The 14,035-nt window shown below is 53.7% G+C and overlaps 1 protein-coding gene across 1 annotated transcript; it reads left to right on the top strand.

Moving 5' to 3' along the window:
• The first annotated feature begins 5,795 nt into the window (after positions 1-5,795).
• On the top strand, positions 5,796-8,323 carry GBX2 (gastrulation brain homeobox 2). The gene is made up of 2 exons (XM_068686231.1): positions 5,796-6,445; positions 6,815-8,323. Exons 1-2 carry the CDS (start codon positions 5,932-5,934, stop codon positions 7,336-7,338), a joined length of 1,038 nt encoding a protein of 345 aa, XP_068542332.1. The 5' UTR covers positions 5,796-5,931; the 3' UTR covers positions 7,339-8,323.
• The last annotated feature ends 5,712 nt before the right edge of the window (positions 8,324-14,035 follow it).

Genomic DNA, 14,035 nt, shown 5'->3' with positions numbered 1-14,035 from the left:
TGAAACAATAAAATAAAATAAAATAAAATAAAATAAAATAAAATAAAATAAAATAAAATAAAATAAAATAAAATAAAATAAAATAAAGAGATTAAAAAATGAAATTAAATAAAATAATAAAATAAATTTAAAAGAAAAATAATAAAATAGAAAATTAAAAAAATTAAAATAATATGTATATGTTTTATTTAAAAAAAAAAAAAAAAGAAAGAAATCCACTCTACCTAGAAAAAAAAAAAAAAAAAGAGGGGGGATAGTTTTGGTTTTTGATTTTTTTGTTTGTTTGCTTTCTGGGGGTTTTATTTCTTTTTTTTTTTCCCGTCCTGCCGCCGGGGTGGGATGCTCCGGGCCCCGCGAAGAGTTGGCAAGTTGGGGAAAGGCGCCCTGTGTTTGATGCAGATGTTATGGGAAGGGCTCATTTTTTTTTATTTTTTTTTTTCGGCAGCCAAAGACAGGAGGTCACATTAACTTGTAATACGGAGACGCATAAAAACGCGATTATGACTGCTAAACAGAACGCAGTAGGCTGCTAGTTAAGACAATGAGATTTCCAGGAAGCGATGCATAAATTCTTCAAAAATGACACATTTTTCACGTTTCATTCCAATTAAATTACTGAGGCAGCTAACGCAGCGCTGCGCACACGAGGCATTTGGGTGAAATGAAGGCTTTCCGGGAGGGGTTTTATTATTTTTTTTTCTTTATTATTATTTTTATATTTTTTTTTTTTTTGTATTTTTTTCCCGAGGTCTTTCCGGACGCGCGTGGTTTATGGGACTCGCTTAATACTGAGCTGCTATTAGGGGAAAGCATCAGGGACCTTCTCTCCCGGCGGCGGGGCCGTGGTTTTCCCTCCCTGCACCCCCCGTGGGGCGGCTCCGCGATCGTTTCCCACGGGTGGGGAGGTCCCGAGTGGGTTTCCCACGCTCGGCTTGGGGGGGGTGCGCGGGGTCCCGGGGGGGCTCCGGGTCTCGGGGTCGGGTGGGGACGGGTTTTGGTGTCCCGTGGGGTGGGGGGGACACGCGTGGGGTCGGGGGGACGAGGAGGGGGGGTTAATCAAGCCCCGAGCTGCCCCGGTAATGAAGCGGCGTTTGATTTGAGAAGCGGAGGCACCGCGCACGCTGCAGCGAGGCGGGCGATCCGCAAAGCAATCCAAATCAGAAATGAGGTTTTTGAAGTCCTAATGAACCTGATTGCACGAACATTTATAATCCCCCATGGCTTTAAATGAAATCAGATATAATCAGGAGCTATGGGGAAAGGGAGTGTTTACAGGCAGAGATTGGGAAGTGCTGCTGTATTAGTAAAGATGCTGCTCCTTCTATTGATGTCTAAAATGATGGATAATGTGAGAATGGCAAATATACTATTTGTCTAATGGCTCTGCAATTAAATTCCCCTGTAAATGACCCATGCCTCATTTCATCCTAATCTATGGAATTTTGATTGAATTCGTCAGCTCTAATTGAAAAATACTGCACTTTAATGTCTGCAGTGCAGTTTCAGGACCGTGGTGGTTTTAATGAGACGGTGCCCCCCTGACCCGGGAATATTTTAGACTTTTATTCGGGGTTTTAAACCGGCAGGTTTCTGCGCTACGGCGCCCGAAAAGCGGCGATCCGTGTGCGTGTGGGTGCGGGTTGGCACCGCTAGAGAGGAGCCCTCCGCACCGCCGCGCTTCGCCGAGGTCCCCTTCGGAGCTCCTAAAATATTTCGGCTCCGGATATCAGAACACGTAGAAATTGAGAAGAAAAGCAATAAAAAAAAAAAAAAACCCGCAGCCCCTCATCCGAACGAATTTCGGGCTGTTAAGCGGGGTTACCGGAGCCGGGTCTCTTTCTTTTTTAAGCAAGAAAAAGCGGGGGCACGGCGTCGTTTTCCTCCTTTTAGCATCCTCTTCCGACAGCGAGCATCCCGGGGAGGGGGAGCGCCGGGCGGCGCCTTCAAGTTTGTTAAAAAAAAAAAAAAAAAAAGAAAAAAAAAAGAAAATATAAATAAATAAATAGATAGATAAAATAAAACCACATACCAAAAAAAATAAATAAATACACGCCCTTAAAAAAAAAAAAAAAAGGGAAAAAATGAAAGAAGACAAACGCATCACCACCAAAAAAAAAATAATAATAATTTTAAAAATCAGCGCCTCGCGCCTTTCCCAGCCCGAAATGAGTTCAAACGGGAACCTGCGAGGGAGTTTAATGGGATTAAGCGACCGAGGGCTTCCCTCCCCGCCTGCAAAGCGAGGGGGCGGAGGGACGGGGGGGCGGCTTCCCGGGGAGCCCCCCACGGGCACGCGTGGGGCATCCCGCGCCCCGCGCCCCCCTCCCGCCGCAGCCCTGCCCGCCCTCCCCAGCCCAGGGGCTCCCTGCGAAAAGGGATTTTTTTTTTCCACATTTCCCGTGTAATTAAACATTTCCCCGGGGGAGGGGGAGGGTCTCGCAGGAGTCACCTCGGGGGGGGCTCTAAAAGACCCTGATAAAGCCACCGGGACCGCCCTGCCCCACCTGCAGCCCCCATGGGAGGATGGAGCTGACCCCATGCACCCCAAAAAAACCCACAGCACATGGGGTGGGGGTCCTAACCTCACCGGGGGGCGTCTTGACCACACCAGGGGGGTCCTGACCACTGAACCCCCCCACAAAGGTGCCCAGGCTCCCCCTGATGCGTTTCCCCCTCCACTGCGCCCACGGTTACTTGCTGCAGAAAGCTCCTTCTCCTCCCTGTGCTGGCTCTTTTTTGGGGAAAAATCCCTCTTTTTATGCACTTCACAGCCTCTCCCCCCTGTCCGGGCAGCAGCTGGAGTGGGAGCCCCTCCCAAAATCCTCCTGTTTAAAGCATGACCCCCTACCCCTTGGCGAGAAGGCTTTTGGGGAGCAACCCCCCCCAGGGGCCGCTTGGCCCCCAGGTGGTGCGGGACCCTCTCCAAGCATCACCTCCATGCCGGGGGGCCCCAAAAAACGCCCCTTCCCACCCTGTGTCCACTCTCGGACCCCCAGAAAGGCCCCTGCTGCGTGGGCCCAGCCGTGGGGGCCGCCGAGGGTCCCCCCTGCCCCACTTCCCAGGCACGACCACGCTCCGGTTGCTGCTCCGACAGCCAGCGATCGCCGGCGTTTCTGCAGCGGAGAAAAATCAGCTAATTATGTGCCGAACAAAAGCCTATTCTCGCCCGAAATAATACGCCCGTCTTGCAGAGGCACTTGTTTGTGGGCAAATTTTGAAGAGGGCTGACAATAAAAAACAGCTGCAGGAGCTGGGTGTTGGTACACATCGCCATGCCCCGGCACATTACCGTGCCTAATTATCTCCCAGATCCTCCATCCGAGGCTGTTTCCTGAAAAAAAAAATAAAAAAAAAGACTTTATTTTTTTATTTATTTTTTATTCTGTTTTTAAATTTTCTGTTGAAACGATGACTTGCCAGCACAGATTTGCTTCTCCCCAAGCTTTCGGAGCCCGCTCTGGACACTGGTGAAGGTGGATGGAGAAGGGGTTTCCCCATTTTGGGGGGATGGAGGGCAGGATCCCCACCGTGGTGTAGGGTGGGCTCAGGACCACGGGGAGCAAGCACAGCTTTGGGGTCAGCCCCAACGTCTGGTGGGTCATGGGATGGGGGAAAACTGGTGGGCACCAGCCCCGTTTGTGCCCATGGAGGTCAAAGATGTGCTCAAAGTGGCCTCTGTGGTGCGTGGATGGGACACGTGGAGGTGGGACACTTGGGGCTGGAGCTGCTCGAGGCATCGAGGGGAGCTCAGCACCCCAAAAGCCATGCCTGGCCGGGCAGTGAAGCCGCCACCAGGCCCAGAAGCGACAAAGTTTTGGTGCCAGGGCCCAAAAAACGCAGCCAGGAGCAGGGCAGGAGGGCGCCGGGGGGCAAAAGGCGCCCCAACCCTCACCCCACATGCGTGACCCCATTGGCACAAGTGCTCCCCAACCCCTGTGTGCCCCCAAACCCCACACATTCCCACTTTTCCCTACGTGCCCCCCTCACCCCATGTGCCACCAGCACCACGGGGCAGGATTTGGCCCCCACTTCTCTCCCCAGCCCTACGTGCCCAAGGGCACCCCAAAACCAGCCCCAAGGGGCCGCCGGTGCCGTTGTCCCGGGAGGAGGGGGCCCACCCTGGGCAGCCCCCTCCTTTTTTCTTTCTTTTTTTAGCTCTTTTTCTTTCTTTACTTTTTTTTTTTTTTTTCATTTAATTTTATTTTCCAAACCACTTGATCTTTGCTTGGGAACCTCCATTAATTGCCTGGGTTTGCCTCTTCGCCTGGTCCCTTTATCATTATTTATGGCCTTTGAAATTGTGTAAAGTTCCCTTGACGTTCAATTTACAAGTTTGGGGGCTTTTTTTTTTTTTTTTTCTCCCCTCTTTTTTTTTTTTTCTTTTTCTTTTTTTTTTTTTTTTTGTTCCGCCTTTTGTCCTCAGCAAAGACGTCGTGTTGGAAAGGCTTTGAGCCGGCCAACATGAGAGGCTCGCCGGAGAAAAGGGAGCAGCCTCGCTCGCTTTTAATTCCGCCGTGATGCTGAATGGCTCTTTTACATAATTGCAGAAGCAATTTCAAAGCCAAGCCAGGGGCTGACTTTACCCAGAACCACATGGAGCCTATTTGGGGGCTTTTCAGATTGGGGAAAAAAAAAAAAAAAAAAAAAAGGAGAGGGAGAGAAAAGCGTGAATAAAATAGTTTAAAAAATAATAAAGTAGTTTTTAAAAAAATAATAAAGTACTTTAAAAAATAATAAAGTGGTTTAAATAATAATAAAGTAGTTTAAGGAATAATAAAGTAGTTTAAGGAATAATAAAGTAGTTTAAAGAAATAATAAAGTGTAATAGTAGAATAGTTAAAAAGACTAAAATAGTTAAAAAATAATGGAATGGTTAAAAAAAACAGTAAAATAGTTTAAAACAATAATGGATTGGTTTAAAAAATAATAAAATTGTTTAAATAATAAAATAAATTGTTTAATAATAAAATAGCTAAGTAATGAAATGGTTAAGTGATAAAATACTTAAAGGATGAAATAGGTTAAAAATGAGAAAGGAGTTAATAGTAAGGAGGAAAAAAGTTAGAAAAATAATAGAAAAGCTGGGAGCAATAAGAAAAAGAGTTGTTAATAATAGGATAGTTTTTCAAAAAAATAATAAAACAGTTAAAATAATAATAAAGAGTTATAATAATAATAAAGTAGTTATGATAATAATAAAGTTAAAATAAAAATAAAGTAATTTAAAAATAAGAGTTAAAACTAAGAATGAGAGTTAAAAAAACCGTAAAGTAGTTATAAAAAGTTGAAAAAACGAGGAAAGAGTTAAAGAACAATTTAAAAAACCACTAAAATAGTTTAAAAATAATAATTTTTTTAAAGAAATAATAAAAAGGTTAAAAGGCAGAATAAATTGGTTAAAAAGGATGGTGGAGCGGGCGGTCAGGGGCTGGGGGGCGGCTGCCGGGCCCCGTCCCACGCCGCGCCCGCGGGGCCCCCACGGGGGGGGCGCCCCCCACGCGTGGGCCGGGGGGGGGCGGGGGCGGGAGGGAGGGAGGGAGGGGGCGTGGCCTCGTAGCGAGGGGGCGTGTCCGGAGGCGGCTAAGCCCCGCCCCTCGCGCCTCCCTGCCCAATGGGCGCTGGCGGCGGCGGGCACGTGGTGCGGTGCGGGTTCCCACCGGGCAAAATGTGAATGGGCGCGGGCGGCGCGGGCGGGCAGAGGCAGCGCGGCGGCGGGGAGCGGCGGGGGGCGGCGGGGGGCGCGGGGGGCGGCCGGGCCCCCATGTGCGGGCTGCGGCGGCGGCGGCGGCGGCGGCTGCGGGGAGCGGCCCCGCTCCGCCCCGGCTGTGCCCCACGCGTGGGCGCTGCGCGGCGCTGAGGACGAGGAGCGACCAAGAGGAGGAAGAGGAGGAGGAGGAGGAGGAGGAGGAGGAAGGCGGCGGCTGCTCCGGCATGAGCGCGGCTTTCCAGCCCTCGCTGATGATGATGCAGCGCCCGCTGGGGAGCAGCACGGCCTTCAGCATCGACTCGCTCATCGGCAGCCCCCCGCCGCCGGCCCCCGGGCACTTCGTCTACACCGGCTACCCCATGTTCGTGCCCTACCGGCCCGTCGTGCTGCCCCCGCCGCCGCCGCCCCCCCCCGCCCTGCCGCAGGGCGCCCTGCAGCCGCCGCTGCCCCCCGCGCACCCGCACCACCACCAGCTGCCCAGCCTGCCCTCCGGCTTCTGCTCCGGCCTGGCGCAGGGCATGGCCCTCACCTCCACCCTGATGGCCACGCTGCCCGGAGCCTTCTCCGCCTCCCCGCAGCACCAGGAGGCCGCCAGGAAGTTCGCGCCCCCGGGCAACTTCGACAAAGCCGACGGCTTGCCCCCCGACGGCGGCGGCGACGACGGCAAAGCCTTCCTGGCCAAGGACGGGGGCGCCCTGCTGCCCTTCCCGGCCGCCGACGCCGTCCAGGCTTCCCTCGGTGAGTTTGGGGGGGGGGGACCCGAGGGGAGCAGCCGCACGCCTCGATGGGGCGGATAGGGGGCAAGGGGCGGCGGGGGTCCCCAGCCTGCAGTCCCCAGCCTGCAGCCCCCAGCCCCGGGGGTCCGCAGCCCTCACCCCCAGGAGCCCCCATCCTGCATCCCAAAACCCCAAGGGTTCCCGTCCTGCAGCCCCAGGGGTCCCCATCCTGCAGCCCCCAACCCCGAGGGTCCCCAGCCTGCATCCCCGGGGGTCCCCATCCCGTGTCCCGCTCCCCACCCCCAGATCCCCCCCTCCGAGGTCGCGGGGCGCGGGATGGAAGGGGCCAGCCGCTAACCGAGGGCCTCCGCCACCTCTGCTTCGCTTCCAGCCGGGGCTCTGCGGGGCCAGGGGAAGGAGGACCCCAAGGGGGAGGACGACGCGAAGGGCAAGGAGGAAAGTTTCTCCATGGACAGCGACCTAGACTACAGCTCCGACGACAACATCCCCGGCCAGGTGGCTCACAAGGAAGAGGACTCTGGCAACGCGCTGGAGGAGAACCCCCAGAGCGCCAACAACTCCAACAACACCACGTCCACCGGCAAAAACCGGAGGAGGCGAACGGCCTTCACCAGCGAGCAGCTGCTGGAGCTGGAGAAGGAGTTTCACTGCAAAAAGTACCTGTCCCTGACCGAGAGGTCCCAGATCGCCCACGCCCTCAAACTCAGCGAGGTGCAGGTGAAAATCTGGTTCCAGAACAGGAGGGCCAAATGGAAACGGGTCAAGGCGGGCAACGCCAACTCCAAGACGGGGGAGCCGTCCCGAAACCCTAAGATCGTGGTGCCCATCCCGGTGCACGTCAGCAGGTTTGCCATCAGGAGTCAGCACCAGCAGCTGGAGCAAGCCCGACCCTGATCCCCCCCCCCCGCCCTCAGAGCCACGGGGTTTGGAGGAAAAGTTTCCCAGCCGGGGTTTGACAGCAACCCAGCCGAAAAGAAAAGAGAAGAGGAAAAAAAAAAAAAAAACAACAAACACAGAAGCAAAACCCGAGCCCCTGACGACAGCAAAAGCCCTCCGCGAGCTCGCAGCAAACCCCAGCCTCGAGCGAACTTTGCAGCGAAACTTTCCACGTCCTGAGAGCCCGCGAAGGGAAGAGGCTTTGAAACTGAATTTTTTTTTTTTTTGTTTTGTTTGGGAAGCGGGAATACCAAACCCTGGGAGAGACGCGCAGATATTTATTATTACCGTGCTGCCCCACGTTGTACATACACGGTCGTGCTGCCTCGGCTGCGGCGGCGCGGCTGCGACGGGACCGGGCGAGCAGAGCCCTGCCACCGCCGCCGGATCCAGCCCAAATTTGCCCGTGCCCCCCTCGCCGGCAGAACCCCCCCCAGCGAAACCCGCAGCGCACACGTAGCCAGCTTTGGGGTTTTGTTTCTTAGCGGTGCGAAAGGTAAAATAAAAAAAACAAAAAAAACAAGGGAGAGAGAGAGAGGAGAGCGAAACGAAACGAAGCCGAGGGGTTGGTTTCATGCCTTTTCTGTTGTTTTGTTTTACTTCGGATGGCTGAGGGACAGGCACCGGGTGACGGGTTTTTAAATATATTTTTTGCCTGGCTTTCTGTCGATTTGGTTTGCCGATTCTACCGAGCCATGTTTTAAAACAGAGAGAGAAAGAGAGGAGGGGGGAAAGGAAGAAGAAGGAAAAAAAAAAAAAAAAAAAAAGCACGATCTTCTCTATTGTGTTTAATTTATTTCAATGTAGCTTATTTCCTTATAAGTTATGAAATTTAAAAAGCAAACTCAGTCTTGTGAATAAAAACTGACAAAGAAACAAAAAGACAAAAAAAAAAAAAACACAACACCAAGCCCTCCGCTTCCCCTGCCGGCTCGGTCCCGAATTTGGCGTTGATCTGATTTTTTCCTCGCTGCGGCCACCGTGAACGGAGGGAGTCGGGGGGGCTGGGGGGGGGGGACCCCTGCTGCCCACTTTGCCCGATTTTGCCCCTTTTTGGCCCCACTTCCAGCAGCCGTTGGGGCCGGGCAGGGATGGAGGGAGTGGGGGGAAATAAAAAGCTTGGATTTGCTTTAAAATGGTAAAATTGAGCAGGGAGAGTGGGGGGGAGTCGGGGGGGGGGTCTCAGTGAGCCGATCGGGGGGGAGGCAGCGCTTGGTGCCGATACTGACATCATTTAGCTCAGTTGTGCTTTTTTATTTTTCCCATTTTTTTTTTAATTTTAATTTTTTCCCCTCTTTGGGGCCCCAAAATGGGACGGAGCCGCCGCGGACGCGCGGGGCCGTGGGCACTGGCGGCAGGTCTGGCCCTTCAGCATCCCCCCTGCCCGCTCCTCCGGCTTTAATTCTCCTCGTTACCATTATAATTTATTATTACTAATTGCGGCTTGCCTTTCCGCGCGGGTGCAAGCGGCGGGGACACGCGTGGGGCAGCGCTCTTCGTGGGTGATTTTTTTTTAATAGTATTTTTTCCCTTTCAATTTATTTCGTTTTTTAATTATTATTATTTTATTGTTATATATATATATATTTTTTTCCTTTCTGGGGCCGGCTTGGGCAAGCTGCAGCCCAACTCTACCCCCACCCGCAGGTGCAGGGGGGGCATTTTAGGGAGGAGCAGCTGCTCCTCACCCCCGTGTCCCCCCCCAGGGGCTGGGGGAAGCCCAGCAGCCCTCGCTAGCGGAGCTGGCACCTGCCCCAGGCGCGGGGAAGTTGTCTGCTCCGCGGGCTGGGGTCCCCTTTGCCCCCCAGCAGTGGGGCTGGGGGGGAGCCCCGGGCCGGGGCCGGAGGAGAAGAAGGAGATAAACAAGCGAGGGGGTTGATAGCTGTCATCATCACCATCATCATGGCTTTCATTTGGCTGCCTAATGAGTCAGATCACAGGCAGAGAGAAAAATTGTCAATCGCCCAGGCTCTAATGAATTTTTTTGCAAATTGTAATCAAGCCAGGCCGTCTCAGCTCGCTGATTAATGAGACCCAGGAGGCCCGGCCAGCACCTCAGCTTTTTATTCCATCCCGTCCTCCCTGCACTAAATTAACAGCAACTTGTCTGAGCTTCAAATTAACTCCCAATGATTAATTCTGATGGGGGGGTCTGAAGAATAGCTCGTCCTAATAGGCACTGGCCTCTGATGCTGTTTGAAATTAATACACTTCCCCTTTGGCTGCCGGCTTTAATCCAAGGTTGGGTTTTGACATCACTATATTTGTTGTTACAATAAATTCCTCTTACATCTGCAGATCAAATAATTGCGCTGCTCGGGGAGCGCGGCAGGAGCACCGGCCTGCTCCGAGCAGCCCTGGCTTGGAGTGGGGGGGAAATCCCCCCCAAAACCCCCCAAATCCCCCCAGGAGCACCCCCTTACATCGCCCCGTACCTTGCCCCATAGGGCGATGCCTTTCCGTGGTCAGCAGCAGGACGTGGCCGCAGGAGGGATGCCCTCTCCAGCAGCTCTCCCCCTACTCTTAACTGAGACATCACTGCTTCTAAATGTCCCCCCCACCCCTAAATATCCTCCCCAAGCCCCCCACCAGGTGGGCAGCTCGGGGGCAAGCCCAGCCGGGCACATTGGGGCCGCCCCGGGGGGGCACAGCTGCTCCCTGTGAAGGGGAAGGGGGGCACCCACAGCCGCCTTCCGTCTTGTTTCTGTTTGTGTTGACTTAATTGGTTTAATTATTTCAGCTGGGACCGGGCGAGGGGAGGCTTTGTGCCTTTTACCTGCCCCTCTGGCCCCCGGGGGATGAGAGCTGACCCCGCTGGCAACAGGAGACCCTTTGGGGGGAGATCTCCAGGACAGGGGGCTGAGCCTGGGGGGGCAGAGAGATGAGAAAGGGGGTCCGGAGAGGTGGGAAAGGGGACCTGGAGAGGTGGGAAAGGGGGTCAAAAGAGATGTGCAAGGGGGTCTACTGGGAACCAAGCACTCCAAGGACCGAGCATCTCCCCCATCCCCAAATGTGTGGCACCCATGGGAGACCCCATCGTGGGGTGGCTGGCTCCAGGGGGGTGTCACCTCCTCCGGGAGGGCCAGGGCACAGCGAGGGGTCCCCCCCCAGGTTTCCACGGGGCCGTATCCATCTTCATCTGCGTCCCCTTCTGCGGCGGCGGCGAGAGCGATGAGGCCGGCAAGCGGGCGTGAATGCAAATCGCGCCGCCGCCGTCATAAAGCACCCGGCACCCTGACACACAAAAGCAACACCATATGCACGAAGACAACCTGTATGAATTATAAATTGCATCATAAAAATTGATTGCCTGCCCCAACCCTTCGGAAACCGCGCGGAGGGGCCGGGGGGTGCAGGGGGAGCTCTCCCCATCCAGGGGCGAATCCCCCCCCCCGTGGCACGGAGGGAGGGGACCCGCTGCTGGGCTGCCCAAAACCCCCCTGGGGGTGCCGGGTCCCTTCCTGTCCCCCCCTGTCCGCCACGGGCCGCCCCTCGCTTGCTCTTTTCTCCCTCCCGCTATGCCCGGCCCATAGAGAGCCTTAATCTATTTATTTCAAGCCACTTCATCCTCTCTCCCGCTTTTGTCCCGGCCCCAGCCTCTGGCTTTGTGGCAGGACCGCTGAGGTTTTAAAAGCCCCTTCCCCTATAGTTTGAGGTCTCCTTGCCTGCCTGAATTACAATGGATAAAACAGGATTACACTGACCTGATCCTATTAAACCCGCCAATCGATCTGTGCCGCCCTCCCTCCGGCTCTGCAAACTTACTCACAAAACTTTCCCCGGCCGGGGCTCAGCCCGGGAGAGCGCAGAAGCAAAAGGGCTGCGTTTGCTGTCAGGCCTGCTGGAGGAAGGCGAGATGGAGGCTTTTTTGGGGGGGGTGGAGGCTTTCTTGGGGCTGGAGGCTTTTTTTTTTTTTCAGAGCCACATGGATCTTAACGCCCTGCTTTTCAGTGAGAAATTCATCATTTTCCCCATCGCGTTGGGTGCCCTAGCTCCCAGCCCCAGCTGAAAATACAGGAGGAAATCCAGATAAATATCACAGAAAGGGGCATTTTAGCTGCAAGCAGCTCCCTGAGCATCTGCCTGCTGATGCCCCGCTGCCCTATGCGCACAGGGGACCTGGTAACCGTCACGGGCAGGCTGAATTTGGGGGGGTCCTTCCCCTCCCAATCCCCTCCTCGAGGAAAAAGCCATCAGGAGAGGAGCTCCCGCCGGCAGCAGGCAGCCCTGGCTTAATGGCATTTCCTCGTCAGCGGGTGTAGGGACGAAATCCGCGGCGCTGCGTTGTTCCCTGCCAGCGGACGGCTGCTCGGCATCGCCCCGGTGCCGGGGCACGCCACCACCTGCGGAGGAACGGGGCCTGGGATTAATCCCCGCTGTCCCCGGGGAAAATAATGATGAGCAGGGGGCTCGTCGAGAAATGGCAGTAAAATATGGGGTGTCTGTGCCTATGGCTGGGGGAGCAACAAGGGGCCTGAACCGGCGGCAAGGGGCCTATCGCCAGCACCAGGGGGGCAACATTAATGCCCAAATCCTATTAATTAACAGAGAGAAAGGCAAAGCAGGAGATTCCCATTTATAATTATCTAGGAGCATGTTATTGACAGCGAGGAACTCGAGCTTGTAGGGTGAAAAAGCATTTCTGTGTGCCCAGCTGCACGGCGAGCCACCTTGAGATCCCCCCAAACCCCCAAAACTGTCCTCCCGAAAAGGGGCATCAGCAGGGGTTATTTAATAAAAGGTAACAAACCCTGTTGTGCTGGGAAATCAGGGTGAAAAAACTGCATCTGCCTGAGCTTAAAGAGAAACCCTCGCTGTTTTCCTTCTGCCTGTGGTCCTGCCGAGGAAGCATCCGAGCTGCTGATGGACAAGGAAAATGTGCGTACATGCCCTAGATGCTCTCTGAACTGTCGGTCTGCCTTGCTGGCATTGCCAGAACAGCCAAAAGAAGCTACGGGGATGGATGTATGGGATAAAAGTAATAGGGTTTTGCTAGCCAAGCAGCTAAGAAGCCAAGCAGCTGGCTTCTTCGGGCAACATCTCGCTCCCCAGCATCCCCTCGTGAGCAGCCACAGAGCATCCCTGGTCCCTTCCACCCAGACCCTGGGACCCGCGTGCCCATGGGGCTTGTCCTGCAAGGACAGCACAGACCTCCCAAAAACCACCATCACTTGTGGAGGTGGCACCGAGCCCTGAACATTTACAAATAGCCCGTTCCTTGCTGAGAAGCCACTCGGGCTTTTATGAACGTCGTTATGTCCCCCGCCTAATCATATCTATCAGAAACAAACCTTTCTGAATTAGGGTAATGGTCATTTTTAAGACACACATCTGTATTTTTTTTGAAGCAGATGCTCGGCTCCGAAGCCCACAACTGCTATTTCTCCCCCTCCCCAATTATTTTCATATTTCAACATTTCCAAAGCGGCAATAACTTCCCGCGAAAGAAGGGTAATAGGAAGTCTCTCCAAGAGAAATTGTTAATTTGGGATTTATAAAGGACTTTCCTTAATGAATAATAGTTGAGATCGATCTGTCTTCCTGCCTCATTCTGCAAAGTAACATTTGTAAAGTAAGGTGATCCCAATTACTCCCTCTAATAACTGTCTCCATTCGGCAAGAGATTTCAGAAGAGCCTCTGCTCCCGCGGTGCTGCCGCATCCATCAGGGCTTCCCAGCCCCACTGGCACCATGACCCCCTTGTCCCGGCTCCGAAACCCCCTGGGGGTGCCTGTACCCCCCCGAAAGATGTGGCTGCAGGCCCTCTCTGTAAGCTTGGTTGCATTTTGGGAGTGAAATCCGCGCCCCTTGTGGAAGGAGAAATGGCTCAATTATTGTCCCTAAGTGCCTTCGTGGGGAGAAAAACGGGTGCTAAAGGGCTCTTTAATCAATGGGATAAAGGCCGGGTGAGAATCAATGCTGGCAGCTCAACCCAGGCAGATTCAAATTAGAAGCAAGGATTTTTATTTTTTTTTTCCTGCTTTTTGCTTAAAATATGGAGGGCCATTAAAGATCAGAGCCAACCAGCAAGGTGGGGGGTACCCCACCCTAGGGGTCTGCAGCTCAGGGCCTGCTGCCTTTTTTGGGGAGGGAAGCTTGAGCCATCCCTCCCCAAATGTGGGGCTTGCCATGGCAAGCGCCTCCTCTGGCAGGTTTGCCATTTTTCCCCTTTCTTCCCCTCGTTCGGTGCCACCACAACCGCGCGGCCTCATCCTGCACCAGGGGCAGGAATAAATAAATAAATACATAAATAAATAAATAAATAAATAAATAAATAAATAATCAAACAAACTCTTTCATGTTGTCTTCATGCACCCAGAAGAAACTAAGAAGCACGAGTTGCATGAACCCTGCTTTAGGTCACCTTCAAAAAGAGGGGACCCACGGACAACACCGTCTTGGTGCTGTCCCCGCCACAAGGAGGATTTGGGATGTTCTCCGAGTGCCCTGCTGGTGTGCAAAGGGCAGAGCGTGTCCCTTTTCTGTCCCCGTCTGCAGGCAGCGGGCTGGGAAGCCACACGCCGAAGCCCAGGCACCGGGCACCTCGTTGCCCTGCTGGCCCCGTGGCTGCGGAGGCTTTGCCAGCTCCGAGTGCTGGAAAGGGCAAAACCCTGTCATATTTGTTCACCTGGCATGAACCTCGGCGTGGCAGCCA

Source organism: Anas acuta, chromosome 6, assembly GCF_963932015.1.
Source record: "Anas acuta chromosome 6, bAnaAcu1.1, whole genome shotgun sequence".
NCBI lineage: Eukaryota > Metazoa > Chordata > Aves > Anseriformes > Anatidae > Anas > Anas acuta.
Note: the sequence above shows the minus strand (reverse complement) of the source record. Positions and strands in the feature narration are given on the sequence as shown.

Excerpts from the sequence above, each read along its gene's own strand:
- GBX2 (XM_068686231.1), top strand. The coding sequence starts at position 5,932 with ATGAGCGCGGCTTTCCAGCCCTCGCTGATGATGATGCAGCGCCCGCTG. Across the intron at positions 6,446-6,814 it reads CGCCGTCCAGGCTTCCCTCG|CCGGGGCTCTGCGGGGCCAG; the intron begins GTGAGTTTGGGG and ends CTTCGCTTCCAG.